Below are 19,319 nucleotides of genomic sequence, written 5' to 3' on the forward strand. Positions count from 1 at the left end.
GTAAATTCTGAACAGCGCTACGATAACTTAATCTAATGAAAATCTTTAGAATTAAAATAAAGAATACCACTTAGTCTGCTTTGTTTTATTTTTAGAAAAGGGTAAGTAAAATGGAAAAATCAGAGCTTAAAGGGCTCCAGTACTTTCTATAATCCTGTACTTTTTACTTAAACCCTAATCCTTACCGAGTCAACACAGACTGGAGGACAGAACAAGATGTTGGGCTATTTTACCTAGCTCCTCGAATCATTCTTTTAACTCTTTTTCTCAACCTATGAAGCTGTTCAAAAATACAAGATTGGGTTCACCATAAAAACAAAACAAAACCAATATGAGATAAATTTTCTAACAGAAAAAAAAAAATCAAAAGGTTCTAATCAGAAAAAGTTTGGAAGCACAGTAAGAAAAAAGTTAGTCACTGCTGCTCAAGATGTGCTGTTTTGGTCAGAAATACCTAAAGTTCCGCAAGGCTTTCGGAAGGGTCACTGTATCCTCCAGGAACACTTATGATATTAAAAAAGGAATGTCTTAGAACTTAAAGTCATCTTTGCAATCACTGAGTTGAAGCTTCTCATTTTTATATACAAATAGAAATTCATCTAAAAAAAAAAACACTTGTTTTTTATTATCTACTATTCCAGGATCTACTTCTCTTGGATGCTTCTAAATGCAAAGAAAAAACCATTAAGATCCAGCTACTCAACAAAAAGCAAACCATTTCTGTGCATGACACGGGCGGGTACCCTTTTCCTGTAAAGGGCCAGACAGTAAACACTTTGGGCTTTGCTAGCCATGCGGTCTTCATTCCCACTACTCCACTCTGCCATTGTAGCGCATAAGCAGCCACAGACGATACATATAACTTTGTTTATAAAAACAGGCAAAAGGCTGGATTTGGCCCACAGGCTGTAGTCTGCCAACTCCTGGTGTAAGTAAGAGTTCAACATACTTTCTTTATAAAAACTGTTCTTTGATCAATATTGTAAAAGATAAAGAGAAAATCTGTGATGATGTAAGAGAGAGAAAATATGCCACAGGACTTACTTTGTGAATATTCTTCTCCCATCTGTGGTGGATATTCTTCATCCCAATCAACCACATCATCGTCTGTAAGCACCACTATGTGGCATTCGCGTTCCCCACTCTGGGCACTAGCTACCATGAGAGGCAGAATCATTTCTTCCAGGTAAAATTCGAACTGCCTACGAGCACCATCGTTTGATAACTCATGCATTAGGGCACCTGAAATAAAAGCCACAAAAATATCTTCGTTTTGGGGGTGACTGATAAGTAAAAGAAGAGCAGAAACAACAAACAAACAAAACAGCAGAGTAGTTCAGCATCTACTTTGGGATCCTGTAGACAATATAGTGGTTATTCTTTAGTCAACAAAACTTTGCCCAGGCAGAGTTCTTATGGAACTGTAGAATCTTACAGCAAGAAGGGCCAATTAAAGCCATCCAACACAAGCCCCTTCATTTTACACATCATGAAGCAATCTGCCTAAGGTTACAAAACTAATTTGCACAATCAGAATTAAATCTACTCTCCAGGGTATTTTTTACTATATCATTTTGTCTTCCATCAATCAATGTATGCAGTTATATCTTAAAGTATATCCTAAGGATATTTTTTCAGATTATCCATACGAAATAAAATAGCCCCCATATTCCATCTCCCACATTTTCTTTCTCAGAAAATTATTTACAAACAACACTGATATTACTGTGTAGGAAGAGGAGTGAAATGAAAAGGGTCAACTGGCTTTGGGATAAGGATGGTAAAAGGTCAAGCAAAATATAGCACGGTACACAGGAATTACATTGCTTACGTGACCCTAGAATTGAGAGGAATGAAAGATGCACTTCACTTGATCCTTCTTAAGTACAGGCATAATGAACAACTTTAACTTTCCAAATACATAGTCACAAACTCACCTGCACTGACCTAATCATTTTTATTTTATTCCTATTTCAATGGCAATGTCTTATCTCTTATCTAAGGCTCTATCATCTCAGGAACTACTGGGAGTGTAAGAGAAGACACTAAAACTCAAATCTGTAGTCTCCCAAATTAGAGCTTTTTTTCCCCCTACAACAGGTTGTCTAATTATATAATAACTATTAATATAATAAATGATTAAATAATTAACTATAATATTATGATTTAGCCATGTCTCTCTCTAGGCTGGCTACTTCCATTATGATTTTTAAAATTCCCTTTATAGTCAAACTCCTATATATATATAAACACATTCTCTTTCCCCTAACCTCTGAACCAATTCCAATCTGACTTCCACATTCACTACTCAAAAGAGCCCTCGACATATAGTCTCCAAATGACCTCCAGATTGTTAAAGACAATGAACATCTTTTTAAAAAACTTTTACTGAAGTATAGTTGATTTACAACGTTGTGTTAATTTCTGCTATACAGCAAAGTGATTCAGTTATACATATATATATTCTTTTTCATATTCTTTTCCATTATAGTTTATCACAGGATATTGAATATAGTTCCCTGTGTTATACAGTAGGACCTTTTTGTTTATCCATCCTATATATAATAGTTTGTATCTGCTAGTTCCAAACTCCCAATCCTTCCCTCCCCCATGCCCCTCTCCCTTGGCAACCACAAGTCTGTTCTCTATGTCTGTGAGTCTGTTTCTGTTTTGTAGATATGTTCATTTGTGGCATATTTTAGATTCCACAAATAAGTGATATCATACAGTATTAGTCTTTCTCTTTCTGACTTACTTCACTTACTATGATAATCTCTAGGTCCATCCATATTGCTGCAAAGGGCATTATTTCATTCTTTTTTATGGCTGAGTAATATTCCTGTGTGTGTGTGTGTGCGCACGCACACACACACACATACATACACACACGCACACATCTTCTTTGTCCATTCATCTGTTGATAGACAACATTTAGGTAGTTTCCATGTCTTGGCTATTGTAAATAGTGCTGCTATGAACATAGGGGTGCATGTAACTTTTCAAATTAGTTTTGTCTGGGTATATGCCCAGGAGTGGGATTGCTGGATCATATGGCAACTCTATTTTCAGTTTTTTAAGGAACCTCCATACTGTTTTCCATAGTGGCTGCACCAATTTACATTCCCACCAACAGTGTAAGAGGGTTCCCTTTTCTCCACACCCTCTCCAGCATTTATTATTTGTAGACTTTTTAATGATGGCCATTCTGACAGGTGTGAGGTGGTACCTCTAGCTTTGATTTGCATTTCTCTAATAATTAGCAATGCTGAGCATCTTTTCATGTGCCCACTGGCCATCTGTATGTCTTCTTTGAAGAAATGTCCATCTAGGTCTTCTGCCTGACAATCAACAACTTGTAATCATGATCTCATCTGACCTCTGGATGGAATGTCTTACAGGGACTACCCCTCCTTAAACACTCTCATCCCTAAGATGTGATACCACCATCCCGGGTTTTCTTTCTCCTCTCTGGCTATTCTTCAGTCACCTTTGTCAACGTTTTCTCCTCCAGCCTGTCATTAAGTATTGTTACTTCTTAGGGAAGTTCTAAGTTCTGTTTTTCTCTCACCTTATGCTGACAATTTTCAAATTTATTCTACTAATTCTGCCTTCTATATTCTAGATGCATTATATTCAACTGCCTCCTGAAAATCTCCACTCGGATGCCCCCTCACCGGCACCTCAAACTCAGTATACTCCAAATTGAACTTAATCATTTCTGTCTCTCTCTCTCTGCAGTGTTTTCCAAATCAGTAAATGGCATCGCCATCCACTCAAGTTCTCAGAATCAGCTCAGAAGAGTGCTAGTCATATAATAGGCTCTTAAATATTTGTAGAATAAATGAATGAATATTTGATTCCTTTTTCATCTCTTAATTCACTCATTCCCCAAGACCTAACAAGTCCACCTCTTAAATACATCTTGAATTGTGTCATCTCCTCTCTGGAAGATGCTATTTTCCAAAGACAGCTGCAAAATCTCTTATACCACATGCTTTTCTGCAATGTGACTTTGATATCTCCTCCCAGCAGGAGAAGTCCAATTCCTCTCTCCTTCAATTTAGGCTGGTTGTACTGACTTGCTTGTCACCAGGGGAGCACAGCAGAGGTGAGGGGAAAATGACTTGTGGTTCTGCCTTGGTCTTGGGAATGCTTGCTCTACAGATGCTTCCTCTCTGAACCCAGTCTCCAGGCCTGGAGAAGCCCAAGCCGCATGAAGAGGTTACGAGGAGCTACTCTGTCTGACAGTCTTCACTGAACCCAGCCTTTGAGTTGTCCCACTTCAGGTGCAGACATGTGAGTGAAGAAGCCTTCAGCCTTTTCAGTCACCTCATCCTTTCAATTCTTCACAAGATGAGGCCACAGACATTGTGAAGCAGACATAAGCTATCTCTGTTGTACCTTGTCTGAATTCTTGGCCCACAAAATAAGAATAATCACACTTTATGCTACTAAGTTTGGAATGGTCTGTGACAGAACAACAGTTACAACCAAAACACAGTCCAGCCCCACTGCACCCCCCGCAGTCCAAGTCATCAGTAACTCTAACCCAAACTACCGTAGAACCCATCAGCTGCCTCTGCCCCTGTGTAATTCATTTCCCCCACCGCAGCCAAACAAATCTAAATAGGTGTCTCTAGTTTAAACCTTTTATGGCTTATACTATCCTTAGAATAAAAGTCCCAAATCCTCAACTTGGTCCTTAAGCCTGTTATGTGAAAAAGGAGGTTACAGATCAGTGTGCACAGTCCTTTAAATTTTTTTTCTTTAAATGCTATCCATATAGTGATGACTCCCGCATATAAACAGCCCACACTTCTCTCTTTAGACATGTATACCCAATGCCCTACTCAGCATTTCTACTTGAAGGTCTAATAGGTATTTCAAACTTAACATGTCCGAAATCAAGCTTTTAAATTTCTGCTCCCATGAAGTCTCCCCCCATCTCAATTAATGGCAACTCCACACTTCCAGGTAAAGTCCTTTTCTCTCTTTCCCACCTCATATTCAATCAGCAAGCAAATCCTTACAACTCTACCATCCAATATATCCAGAATTTGATCACTTCTCACTGCTTCCACCCTGATTTAAGCCACCATCATCTCTTATTTGAATTATGATAATAGCTTCCTAATTACCTCTTTGTGTGTATCTTAATTCCCCTTCCAGTCCATTTCCAACCCAATAGCCAACAGTGATTCTTTTAAAGCATATGTCAGATCTGGAATACAGCACTGCATGGGTCTACATTGAACTCTGTGTGAACAGTGCGCCCATGAAATGGTAAAACATGGCAGCCTTACAGATCATATCACTTCTCTGTTCAAAACCCTCCAATGGCTTATCTCACTCAGAGTATAAGCCAAAAGATAAAGGCCCTACATGACCTCACCTCCTACTACTGACACCCTCACTCACTCCACTCCAACTATACTAGCCTCTGCTGCTCTCAAACATGCCGGGCAAACTGCTTCAACATTTGCTCTCACTGTTAACCTCTGCTTGGAATTTACTTCAATTTTCCTCTGCAATGATGGCCTCTCATATTACTTTGTCCCTTCCTTACTTTTTTCTCCCTCCTCAGCACATATCACTATCTAACATACCATATGTTATTTGTTCATATGTTACCTGTTTACCTTGTCTATTGTCTGTCTCCCCCAAAAGAGTGTAAGTTCCATTAGAACAGGAAGTTTTGCCTGGTTTGTTCCTGCTGCATCCCCAGAACTTAGCACAGTGCTTAGTATAGAATGTACAGTTAATAAACATTTATTTAGTTAATAAATTTTGTTTTCTCCCTACTTCTCTGGCCTTATATCTCACCACTCACACTCTACCTCCTCCACTGTAGCCACGTTTCCCTTCTTTCAGTGCCTTAAGCATGTCATATTCCTTCCAACTTGAGAGCCTCTGCAAATACCATTTCTGCTGCCTGGAGAGCTTCTCACTCTCTTTTCCATTCCCTTAGGTCTCAGCTTTAATGTCACTGACTCAGATAATGATCCTCCAGAGCCCCTTTACCATACACTTGTCACAGCATCTCATTTCTTCACTGCATTTTCACAGCTTTTCATTACTTGTTGAATGCCTGTCTTCCCCACTAGACTGTAAACTCCATAAATGCAGGGACAATGTCTGTCTTGTTCATCACTATATGTACGATATGCATGGAACTCATTAAAAGCCTGATTAAGAAGGAAAAAAAATTATACAAGTTAAATAGTAAACTAGAAATATGTAACTGGTAGGTAGGAATTAGAGATGAATAGCTGAAGGGACTTCCCTGGTGGCACAGTGGTTAAGAATCCGCCTGCCAATGCAGGGGACACGGGTTCAAGCCCTGGTCTGGGAAGATCCCACATGCCGCAGAGCAACTAAGCCCGTGCGCCATAGCTACTGAGCCTGAGCTCTAGAGCCTGCGAGCCACAACTACTGAAGCCCAGGCGCCTAGAGCCTGTGCTCTGCAACAAGAGAAGCCAGCCACAATGAGAAGCTCACGCACCACAACGAAGAGTAGCCCCCGCTTGCCACAACTAGAGAAAGCCCGCGTGCAGCAACAAAGACCCAGTGCAGCCAAAAATAAATAATACATTAAAAAAAAAAACAGCTGGAAATCTACAGTGTATATGTAATATCTGAAGCCACAGTGATGAATGGCATCGCTTAGATTAATTGTATAGATTCTGTGAGAGAGAAGGTAGCTGAAGACAGAACAGTTGGGAAGGACCACATCCAACGTATGAAGGATCAGGGAGCAAGTGAGAGAAAAATAAGCAGAAGACCTAAAAGACGGATGTCGAAGAGCCAAAGTCTTGAAGAAAGAGTCATGAAGAAAGAGTGACTTGACAGTGAAACCTAAAGGAAATGCCTTTAAAGACAAGGGTACCAGAATTACCACTAAATTTAACGTTGTTCAAAATATTATAGTCGATTCAGTAGGACAAAAAGACATAAAAAGTTTTACTTACAACAGGGTCAATTATCTACCAAGAATATAAAAGAAACAACTGAAAAACTATTAGAAATAAAACAGAGTTTGGTTAGGTGGCTAAACACACATATACAAAATTCAATGATTTTCTCATATGTTAGCAGTTAGAAAATCTGAACATATTCTACACACAACAGTAACAAAAATACAAAATACCAAAGAATAAACTTAATAAGACCATAGCAGAAGAAGACATAAAAGAAAACTGAATAAATGGAAAGACATAGCAGTTGGAGCAGGAGTCAGTATAATAAACGTATTAATTCTTGCAAAAAATTAACTTCAAAGAATCAATGAAAAGCTCAAAAGTTTTCAAATGATATATTTTTTGAATGTCTACAATAGACACAGGTCAGATTTGAGTATGTTTGAGCCTGAGGATTACTCTATACAAAGAGGGAAAGACTAATGATACTAGAGAAGATGACAATAAATGGAACAGTGTCCTAAACAATGCATGAAGGGATAAAAGAGTTTATTCTTTCAACAAATGTTTGAGTCCTTACTATGTGCCTGGCACTACGGACACAAAGTTGAAAAGGTATAGTCCCTGTCCTCAAATTCAAACTGATTTAATGCTATAAACTGAAAAACAGAGCAAGACTGGGGTGGGGGAGAGAAAGAGAGAGAGAGAGAGAGAGGGAGGGAGGGAGGCGGGGAGGGGGAGAGAGAGAGAAAGAGAGAGAGAGAGAGAGAAGGAGGGAGGGGGGGGAGGAAAGAGAGAGGAGACAGAGAGAAAACATGCAAGTGTCTCTGTCGTTTCAGTGTCTCTATATTTCTGTGACTCCAAATGTAGTCTCTGCCTCTTATCTCCCTTCTCCAACTAAATGTAACTTCAGTTTTTTGACCTTTGCTTACAATCCCACTATCTCCCACGTGGATGGTGCCTTTCTTCCTGGGCCTTCTGAACTGGTCCTTTTGCAAACTTTAAATTTCATTTTCCATACCACTTTCACCCTGGACACTATATTTTCATTTCTCTTAGCCCCAGGCCTTCATTTGTGAGTCCAGCCCTGGTTCTCAAAACCTCTTCTGGATTACAGTGCTTACCTGGTAAGAGAATATGGACAGTGAAGAAATTATAGCCTAGTTGGGGAGCTACCAACCTATCACAAAGTTCCTTCACTATATGGTAAGCTCTATGACAGAAGATTAACAAGTCAGTTCCTCACTGTACTAATCTTCTTGCTGCTAAACATAGCATTCCTTCTGCCTGAAACACGCTTCCTCTTCCCTCTCCTCCAGAAAGCTTCCTCAAGCCCGCACACCTGAGCTAGGTACAGCTCCTACATGCTCATTTAGTACCCTATTCTTCCTCTAACACAATGTAATTTACTTATCTGTTTTTCCCACTATACTGCAAGCATGATGAGGACAGGGGTCTTGTCTTTTCTTGTTGCCTTTTACATACCTAATATTTAGTATAAAGTGAGTATTCAATAAAAATGCAGAAAATGAGTGATAACTATGTAAACCATTAAACAAGTTGTTATTAAAGCATATTTTCTAATACAGTTATTCACAATATATTTTCATGTGGAAATATAAAATAGCATGTACAATATGATCCTTTAATATTTTTTATTTTACTTTACCTTTATTTCCTAATTTTGCTACTTTTTTTTTAAAGCAAACCCTTATTTAACACTATGTGTCAAGCACTATCCATTTAATCTTCACAACAACCCTGTGAGGTAAGTAATATTACTGTCTCCCATTTTCAAGATGAGGCAACTAAGAAACAAGGTTTTAAGTAACTTGCCCAAGAAATCCAGGATGCTCTATTTAATATACATTTAGTACTTTTATAATTTTAAGTAAGAGACAAAAAGACATTCTAGTGTAAAGTGCCATTACAATATTCAGTAAAGGCACATATTTGCAGGAAAAAATTCATTTTTGGACTCAAGTCTACACCTACAGTATCCTTTTATATTTTACAAGACCATTTCTATCTCTTCAAATTCTATATAGCTTTGTTGCAATAAAGTCTATGGGAATCTCTAAATTTCCAGTAATACATATTACAAGTAATCTAGAAACACAAGTATTATTTAAAGGCCAAAAGTCTAGAAAAACCATATTACACATATTTTCTTTCTATTACACATAAATATTCTTACCTTTAATTCCATAACAAATAAATGATACTCAACAGTGATGGCAAGGTAAACTATGTCCAAAGGATTACAGAACTAAAATCCATTCATCTATAAGGAATTCTTGTGTTTTTTTATCTGACAGTCACCAAAATTCAACATTTAATCATATAAAGTTAAATTAAAATGGTCCCATGAATAAAAAAACACAAAACTTGAAGTCAAAGAATTATAAATTAAAAAAAAAAAAGAATTATAAATTAGAATAATTAATGCTCATGATTTCAAAAAAACATTTTTTAAGATGTAAAAAACAACTTTGCTCAAGTTTACAGCTGTACGCTTCAGCTGTCTAGCTACTTGACTTTAAACTTTTAAATATCATTTATATAGAAATGGACTCAAAGGTGGACCATCCAATCCTTTGTCCCTATGGAGACTTTAAAGAATATTTGGCAAAAAGAAAACGGTACTTAGGAACAGACCTAATAAGGCCACTCATTTTCAAGAAGTTAGATCATAATTAAGCATGAAGGTTAGCTACATTTAAATATATAGTAGTTGCCTTACAAATTTAAATAAAATTTCCCATTCACAATTTCTAACACATCAATGTTGAGAAGGTATGACCCCACTCTGCTAAACTAGTATTGAGTTTAGGTAATGAAGTAAAGATAACCATATATCTGGGACTAACATATATCTATAATCACAGGTAGCAAACTTTTAAAATGGCTTCCCACATTATATAGGATAAAATGTAAGAATATTAGTTTAAAGACCTTCCATAATCTGGACCCCCTATTTATTCCCATCTCCTTCCAGTCCCAGTATAGTCTCTGCACCAACTAGGTTATTTCCAAAGTCTATCACTTACATCTGTAATCGCCAAATGAGTAACCTTCCTACTCCATTCTTGCTAAATCATTCCTATTCACTCTTTACTACCTGTCTCCTCTGAACTCTTCCCCAATCCCACTAGCCCACAATGACATCTCCTTCTTCTGAACTTTTCCAACCACTTAATATGCAAGTCAACATTTGATAATTCTCATATACATTTTGACTTTTCTGTGTATAATCACCTTTTTTCTTAGGCATGATGTAACAGTGAAAGGGAGGGGTGCTAAGGAAGGGAGTGACAGGAAAATATCAATCACAGAGTTAAGATTTCCAAAGGTCTAGACCCTGCTCTGAGACTATGTTTGAAGTTCTTGGATAAAGTCATTTAAACCTTTGTATAAATGCGGGCTAGGTATTTGGTATTCAATCTAAAGTCTTTAATGACAAATACTCTTTTTGAGAATTATTTATATCTTTCATAGTAGCTTAGGATGTTGTATTACATGGCAAGTACAAAAAAATTATAAATTTTTGGTTGATGTGATCTGAGGAGTGAAGGCAAATACCAGACTTGGCCAAAGCCAGGGCTCCCAAGCTGGGAGATGAAGACTGGCAACAAATGATAGAGGAGACAGTTGAAGAGGAAATCTGGGAGAGTCTATAAACAAAAAAATTATTAAAGTTGAAAGAAAGTTTTGGAAAATTACACCAAGAGCTTACAAAGATTTCTGTGGACTTTCACAAATAATCTTCATGGTATTAGTGTTCTAGAATTCAATTAAACAAATACTTGAAGTCTAGGTAAACAGCATTATTTCAGGCATTTCATTCCAATATATTTTAACTCTACAAACACTCACACAAAAAACATCATACTTACTGAGATCTCTGCATTTAATAGTACTATATTCAAAAGAGATACAAAGATAGTCACATGCTTCTCTCAGTTCAGGAATAGATATGCCATCAGGACAACGGATTATTCCTGTTTTATAGTAATCCTGAAAAAAAAAAGTAAAGAATGCATAAAACATCTGGTGCACGAGGTAGGCAAAACTTATTATTAAGGTTGGGCTGGTAGAATTTTCAAAAATCTTGGTACTCTGAGGAACTGTGGAATTTTAAAGTTAGGTGGGACCTCCATTCACCTAACCACTTTTTCATTTTACCAACAGGAAAAATTTATGTCCAAATGGGTTCACTGACTCACCCAGTTATTATAAAATTATTTAACAGCAGAGGTAAGATTAGCACCCAGGTCTCCTCATTACTTATGCATCTCTTCTCTCTGCTATATCATGCTAATGCATATGTATTCTCCCCCTTACAAGTTATTTGTCTACATAACTACCATGAATTTCTTAAAAATTTTTTAAGGAAGTTAAATGATATATTTTAAGTTACCTTAAATATTACCTAGAGAATTGAGCAAAATTTAAGGTTTTTAGTAAAGGACTTCAAAATCATATCCAAGTATTCAAATATATGCAAACAGAACACACAATTAGATATTCTTCTTCCAAATACTGTTCTTTGGTGTTTCCCACATTATTACAAACAATAATAGTAATTATTTCCAAAATCTACTTAAAATGCTGTTAGGGGCTGGCCCAGAGCTACAGATAAGTTACTCCATAGCTGAGTCATGGAGTAACTTATCAACTCCATTGGGGGTCAAATGGAAGTATGGGCAGCTGAAAAGGCACTTCCCCAAAAATTAAGATCTGCCTCAAGCTTCTTGAGGTTCAGAGCCACAGCAACATTATTTCTGAAGTTGTTACATGAATGGAAGCAAGACATCTTCTGGTACTTTTCAAAGTACTTGTTAGTACTGATCACTATCAACTACTTTTCCTGTCTTGTGCCTCAGGATCCTCCCTCTCCTCTTCCCACAAAACTATTTAAGGAAACCATATTTTCAGACTGTGGCATAAACTATCACACACTATAAATCAAACCTTTATCACTGATTTAAAATTATAAGTAGGGACTTGTAGTACTAATTCAAATATTCCTCAAAATAAAAAGTTAAAAAAATTTTTTTAAGTTTTAAAACAAAGATGGTAAAAAATACATTTTAGAGATGACTTTTAAATGTTCGTAAGTGTCCATTGTTAGTTATATGCAATAAAATATTAGAATTCCAGTAGCCACATTTATTCTCTGGTAGTAAAAAATTATCAACTTACTGTATTTAATAGAATTAAGGAGGGTGGAGTAATGTGACTATAGAAATGTTACCACTAAACCCTTGAAAGAATTGCCTGTGCAGACTTAAGAGATGAATTATCCCCTACCTTATCTTTATGTAGGTTATAAAATTCATTTATTTATATCATACTATATTTACACACCAAAAAAAGATAAATTGTATTTTTTTAAAAATGCCCTGGATACGTCCATAGAGATATCCAAATAGAATTCTGCTTCCAATCCAAGTACCTAACAAGAAGGGGTCAATTGATTCAATCAATACACATAAGAAAGAGCACTCACCAGAATAGCTCGAAACACAGTAGAGCCAATCCCCTCTGCCACCTCATACTCTCCCTTCTCATTGGGACGTGTAAAGTTATGTTCTCTGCCAGATCCAAACATCCTATGGTAGCAAATAATTGAGAAATATATCACTAAGATATTCCTTCAAAAGGGAAAACTGTTTTCATGTACAAAAGTAAAAAGGAATTATAATTTAAGCATTAAATTATGTCATTAAATTAGTTCAAGAATGTTTATCAGGGCTTCCCTGGTGGCACAGTGGTTGAGAATCTGCCTGCTAATGCAGGGGACACAGGTTCGAGCCCTGGTCTGGGAAGATCCCACATGCCACGGAGCAACTGGGCCCGTGAGCCGCAACTACTGAGCCTGCGCATCTGGAGCCTGTGCTCTGCAACAAGAGAGGCCGCGATAGTGACAGGCCCGCACACCGCGATGAAGAGTGGCCCCTGCTCGCCGCAACTAGAGAAAGCCCTTGCACAGAAACAAAGACCCAACACAGCCAAAAAATAAATAATTAATTAATTTTAAAAATTAAAAAAAAAAAAAAAAAATCAGGTACTTATTTTAAAAAAAAAGGAAAGGAAGGAAGGAGGGAGGGAGGGAGGGGGAGGAGGGAGGGAGGGGGAGGAGGGGGGAGGGAGGGGGAGGAGGGGGGAGGGAGGGGGAGGAGGGGGGAGGGAGGGAAAACTATGTTATCTGTGCCTTTTCCTTAAAACTACTGTCTTCAACGCAAAGTTATTCTATAAAGAAGCACATATAGTAATCTAAACTAGAAAAAAGTAAAATAAGGGTATGCAAATTAGGTTACTTTTCACAATCTTAACTATAAATGTAACAAATTTTGCACAAAATTCTTATACTTGCATTCCAGAACTGAAAAACAAGCAATCAAATGCTGGGGTAGGGAGGAATGACCCAGTTAAGAAGAGAATGAAAATTCTAAATAAATAAGTAACAAGCTCTTAATATTAACTTTTACAAAAAGAAAATACAAATGAATTTCTATTTTTTCAAGTCAGGTTGTTGGTCCTTTAACAGTAACTATTTAGAAAAGAGGTAATTTGCCAAATAGGTCCTTCAAAATGAAAAGCTGAATGCATAATGCATAACTCCCAAGAAAATTTTAAAATTGTGATTAAAGGAATTTGAACCTCTGAATTCAATGATGCCACCATTCCTAAAGTAAATATGGCTGATCTAAGTTTTCTATTCAACAATTTCCCAATTTAAATAGTTCCCTCTTTTGTTGTAACACAGAAACCTATAAAAAACCAAGCTTTTGGGCTTCCCTGGTGGCGCAGTGGTTAAGAATCCACCCGCCAAGGCAGGGGACACGGGTTCGAGCCCTGGGCCAGGAAGATCCCACATGGCACGGAGCAACGAAGCCCATGCGCCACAACTACTGAGCCCGCGTGCCACAACTACTGAAGCCCGAGCGCCTAGAGCCCGTGCTCCACAACAAGAGAAGCCACCGCATGAGAAGCCCGCACACCGCAACAAAGAGTAGCCCCTGCTCGCTGCAACCAGAGGAAAGCCTGCGTGCAGCAACAAAGACCCAATGCAGCCAAAGTTAAAATAAATTTTAAAAAATTTAAAAAAAAAAAAAAAAAGCTTTTTTATTTCAAAGTTTCCAAAAGAATGCCAACTGTTTTTTACAGTTCCCATGAATATTAATTTTCATCCTCAAAGATATGCTTTCGTCAACTGACATGAAAAGAAGCCTTCACTGATTTGGGAAAAAAAGAAGAAGAAGAGAGTCTTTCAGGAATCAAATGTCATGCAATTTTCTCAAAATACTTGAAATTTTTACAGAAGGGGAAAGCTATACTTTTCAGATCAATATGGATCACAAACACAAAAAAAATCTTTTGCATTTGTTTTATTTTAAGAAAAATGTAGCCTATCAGCTGAAGAAAAATTTCAAATATCTACTTCTACCTTTTAACTGTGTTCCTTTACAGTTTAGGTAAAAATATAAAGTATTATCAGTGTTGAGTCATACTCCTAAGAGCTCCCATCAACAATCTTCCCTATGCTTCTAATAATACATAAAAGCCTATAGAGTTCAAGTATTTTTTTTTCGTACAGATGTAAAGTCTAGTGCCAATGTTAAAAGGAAATATTTGTCTACTCAAAATGTAAACAGTGTCACATGCTGGCATTTATTCGGTATTCAGAGGTACTTACAAATCTCACACACACACACACACACACACACACACACACACACAGAGGTATGCCAAATAGTTACATATGCAACCTAGCAAAAAACACAAGTTTGTTTTTTTTTTTACCTCATGTAAACTTTCATTTCATTTATGTGTCTCCTTCGTTTTATATTAGAATGAATAGAAAAAAGGCACTAATTTTACAATTAAAAGGTGTCTGATCCGAGTTTTGAACACTTTGAAAAATCAAGTCTATATTCTTAGACAGAAGTTCCCATAACTAGTCCATATTGTCTATATCAGTTCTAGATTGTGGTTCCCATAACTACAAACTTTATATTAATCTATTACTCCAGACTAGTACAGATTAAGAGACAATTATCTCTCCTTCATTCTACTAACTACTTGTTAATATTATTTCTTTTTTAAGTATCTACATCAAATTGGTAACTCATGCTAACTTTTCAGCTAACGAAATGCTGATACCTGCTGTATTTGGAGGTTGAATTTGGGAGCCCCAAGTAAAGGAAGCATTATCACTGTTAAATTCACCTTGTTAAATACAATCTATGCTTTCAACCTGTAGAGATCTTTTAGTGTCCTGTCTTCATTTAACTAATATATTTGCTATTTCTGCTGGTATAGCAAAGATTATTTGAAATAAAAACAAGTTCAAGATCTGGCTCTACCACTTTCTAGCCGGATTAACTTCAGCAAATTATTTAACCTCCAAAGCTCAGCAGGAACACTGTATTCCACCAGAGAATTACTGTAAAACTTTAAATGAAAAAAAAAACCAAAGCAATGTTAAAGTGCTTTATAATTAACAATACAAAGAACAGCAATACAAACCTGCCCAACATTGTATTTGGCTGTGCAGTAAAAATGGATGGGTCTACAACAAATCTAGTGTTATCCACTATTAGTGTCACTCGTTCTGACGTTCTTACATTCCGAGCTCCTTCTTTTGCATTTTCATACACAAACACCATTTCCCCAGATGTCTTACAGCTGCCATCTGAACTCGACTGACTACTGTTTCTGCTGCTGTTCCCAGCACTGCTACTGGAACCACTTGGAGATGCTTTTTGAGGACGAGGACTGCTTGGACGAGAGGAGCTGTGATCTTTTTCACGTTCTGAAATATAGATGTTAAACAAAGTTATGCAAATTTTCTTTTTAAAAATTCGAGATTTATATATATCTTTTAAAAACTGTGATTTAGAAAAGCTGTTTTATATCACAGCATTTCTGCTTTTTTGATTTCAAATAACATTTTCACAGATCATATATGTTCATTTATTTTCTAGGAATGAAACCTAAAACATCAAATTGTTTTCTAAAAAAATTAATTTTGTAGACTTTTTAAAAAAGATGTATAGCTGACTAATGCTGACCCAGACTAAGATCAAAATTAAGGTAAATTTTATATTATTGCTCTACTTAAAAATATATAGAAACCCAAGGAGAGGAATATTCTCACAAGTCACATAAATAAGCACTGAAAGTTAGTAAAAGATTAATAACAATTTTAACTCTCCTAAACACTGAAAGTATTAACACTATTCTGAAAACACAAAGTACAAACTCTGGACTCTTACTATGTTAATAAGGAAATCCCCAAACCAGCAATTTGTCTCACAAAAGGAAGGTCCCAAAGGAAGAAAAAAAATTTCACTGCAATCATTAAGAAGTATATTTATGTTTTCAAATGACTTTTAATGTCTTAGCAAATTAAGTGGTTTTAATAGCTTATGATATACTGCTTTGTTCTCATTCTCATTTTTGAATAAAGCACTACTACAAGTTTTATAGGATCATATTATTAGCTATAATTTTAATAGGAAACATTGTTAAAATTCAGAAAATTTTCTTTAGTTGTTCCAATAGTCTACAAAGGGGACATTAAAACTAAGATTTTGTGATGTTTTGGGCTTCCCTGGTGGCGCAGTGGTTGGGAATCTGCCTGCCAATGCAGGGGACACGGGTTCAAGCCCTGGTCTGGGAAGATCCGCATGCCGCGGAGCAGCTGGGCCCGTGAGCCACAATTACTGAGCCTGCGTGTCTGGAGCCTGTGCTCCGCAACAAGAGAGGCCGCGATGGTGAGAGGCCCCCGCTTGCCACAACTGGAGAAAGCCCTCGCACAGAAACGAAGACCCAACACAGCCATAAATAAATAAATAAAAGAAACCTTAATTTAAAAAAAAAAAAAAAAAGATTTTGTGATGTTTCATTTAGAGGTTAGATTACTAAACTTTAAAGGTGACCTAAAAATGTACCTCCATCTCACCAGTTTCATCAGCTTTTGCCAAATTCCTCCATGACTCAAGCGACTTAGAACACTCTGTGCAGCTTTACTGGTTATATACTTAGGTCTGCTGTATCTCCAGAGATACCCTGACACCCCCTTTTATTGCCTATTTCCACAATGCTGGTAGCATCCCAAAAGTAAAATTTGCTAAAGTAATTAAATAATTTATCTCCTATTCTCTTTCCAGATACTAAACTTTGCATATAACAAACTGTCAACTCTTATTTATACTTTTGTTGGTTTTTAGCTTATCAGTATTAGTCTGACTTTTAAGACCTACTTAGATACTGAAAACGTCTCCACATAATCAGACCCTAATATAAATGATTTTGGTTTATACGAGGTAATCAGAAACTACCTCAAATAGTAAGTCGAAGTATTAAATTTGCCACTTCTGAGTGGAAAATAAAAATCAGCAAGCTCACATTGTTTATGTACCTCTACTTCAGACTACTGTTTTACAGTCACACAGTGTATTTACCTGGGGTAATAGCATTCATTTATAGTAATAAGTAGGAAGGAAGAAAAAGACCTGAGCTCAAGGAAAGAAAAAAAAAAAACCACTTCACACCTTCCTTTTCCTCTTCTATTTTTTTTATTAAATTTAAAATATTGTCAAAAATCAAGATGAATTACCTTATGATGGTTACTCTTTCACTTCCTAATTTTTTAATATGATTAACAAGGATTCTTATCAATAATTCACTACAAACTATTTTAAAATAAACCACTGCTATATATCTCACAAGATAAAAATCACCTGAAAAAAATTTTAAATCTACATATTACAGTTTTAAAGGCTGTTCAAATTATTTCTAAGACTGTCCCAGACTCTTAAAAGAAATTCACTTTTAAGTTTCATTTAATAAGTTGTTTTTTCACAGCAAGAACCAAGCTAAGCTAAAACAGAAGCAATGAACAGAAGTAAGAAGTTAATTTTACTCTTAAGTATTAGGCACAAATCATTGTTATTACTACATTAAAAAGGTAAATGCATTGGGAATTCCCTGTCGGTGCAGTGATTAGGACTCAACACTTTCAATGCCAGGATCAATCGGGAAACTAAGATGCCGCAAGCCTCGAGGCCAAAAAAAAAAAAGGTAAATGCATGCTTTTAAAAACCACTGGGAAGCTTAGCTGATCTTACATACCAACATGGTGTTGTCGTGTTGGAGAAGTAACATTTCTAATACAAGGAGTGAGCTGAGATTCTGTTCTTTCGTGAGATGAATCTCGTGATCGGTCACTTGACCTTCGTCTATCTCTTGATCTCTCATGTCCCCCACTAGCACCATGTAGACTCATTTTGGTGTGCTCGACAACTCCTTTAGCAACACGTGAGGGAGCACTGATAAATTAGAAAAGAAAATTAACCATAAAAGTAGAACATGAAATCACAAATGCTTTCCCAAAAAAACCCCAATTAACATAAAGCTACTAATATTTTGAAATGCAAGAATCAAATGTTACTTCACAATTCTGAAACCTAATTTACTTTAAACTTGCAGGTTTTAAAAATTCTGGAACACTATGCCTTTAAAGATCACATACTCCAAACTCAGTCTTTTTTTAAGGATGAGAAAGCCAAAGCCCAGAATGGTTAACTGACTCTTGAGTTAGTAACAGAAGAGGTAGTGGTAGGAGTAATAGCAGCAGCAGCAGCAGAGACCACCCAGATCTCTTAAATATTACTCAAGCGTTCTTTTGATTTCTTTGATTGTAAGGGGGAAAGGGAGGCAAAGAGCAGCAGCTTCTGGAACTCTGAGGTATGGGCAAAGTAACTGGTCTCCCTGACAAATAAAATAAGTCTACATGCTAACTCCAACTCATTTTGATTTTGATTGAACCCTCTTCAAAAATTTTAAAAAGCATTTTTCTAAAAAGCTAAGAGCACTATGTAAAGTTACAGAATTTAATATTTTGAAAACATCCTACATAAATTTGCCCATGAGAAATGAATAACTGGGAATGATGATTAAAATATTCTAGTTGACAGCATTCATTCACACAATTATTTATTAAGTTATGTATGCTATGTGCACAATGCTGTGCTACATGCCAAGAAAGAAGCAGCTCCCTCAGGGAGCTTATGATTTAAGTGCAGTTATATACATGGACATGCAGAAATGTAAACAATTCAAGAGCTATCCCAAATTTCAAATATAAAATGACTAAATGTATCTCAAATATATAACTAATAAATGAGTGATAGATAATAAATGCTTTAAGTTCTCACATGAAGAAGACATCACTGTAAATCACTGGTGAATCAGGCACTAACAAATAGATAAGACTTTAATAATCAGAATACACTGCAAGTAGGAAAACTGATAGGAACAAAAATGAGAGAGCCTGACCTAAGGCAGGTGGAAATTTACCACCTTAGCAAACAAAACACATGCTTCATA

At 36.5% G+C, this 19,319-nt stretch overlaps 1 protein-coding gene across 12 annotated transcripts in view; it reads right to left on the bottom strand.

Moving 5' to 3' along the window:
* BTBD10 (BTB domain containing 10) overlaps positions 1-19,319 on the bottom strand; it is a 78,151-nt gene that overhangs the window by 5,886 nt on the left and 52,946 nt on the right. For 9 of the 12 annotated variants that reach the window (XM_036861570.1, XM_036861567.1, XM_036861568.1 and 6 more), the window contains 5 exons: positions 18,063-18,259; positions 15,453-15,738; positions 12,430-12,532; positions 10,814-10,934; positions 1,045-1,242 (listed from right to left, as the gene is read on the bottom strand). In XM_036861570.1, the coding sequence (XP_036717465.1) occupies positions 1,045-1,242; positions 10,814-10,934; positions 12,430-12,532; positions 15,453-15,738; positions 18,063-18,259 (905 nt within the window). The remainder of the gene's footprint in view (positions 1-1,044; positions 1,243-10,813; positions 10,935-12,429; positions 12,533-15,452; positions 15,739-18,062; positions 18,260-19,319) is intronic. The other 3 variants (XM_036861577.1, XM_036861578.1, XM_036861576.1) reach the window with 1 other exon arrangement.

The sequence above is a fragment of the Balaenoptera musculus genome, chromosome 8 (genome assembly GCF_009873245.2).
Source record: "Balaenoptera musculus isolate JJ_BM4_2016_0621 chromosome 8, mBalMus1.pri.v3, whole genome shotgun sequence".
Lineage (NCBI taxonomy): Eukaryota > Metazoa > Chordata > Mammalia > Artiodactyla > Balaenopteridae > Balaenoptera > Balaenoptera musculus.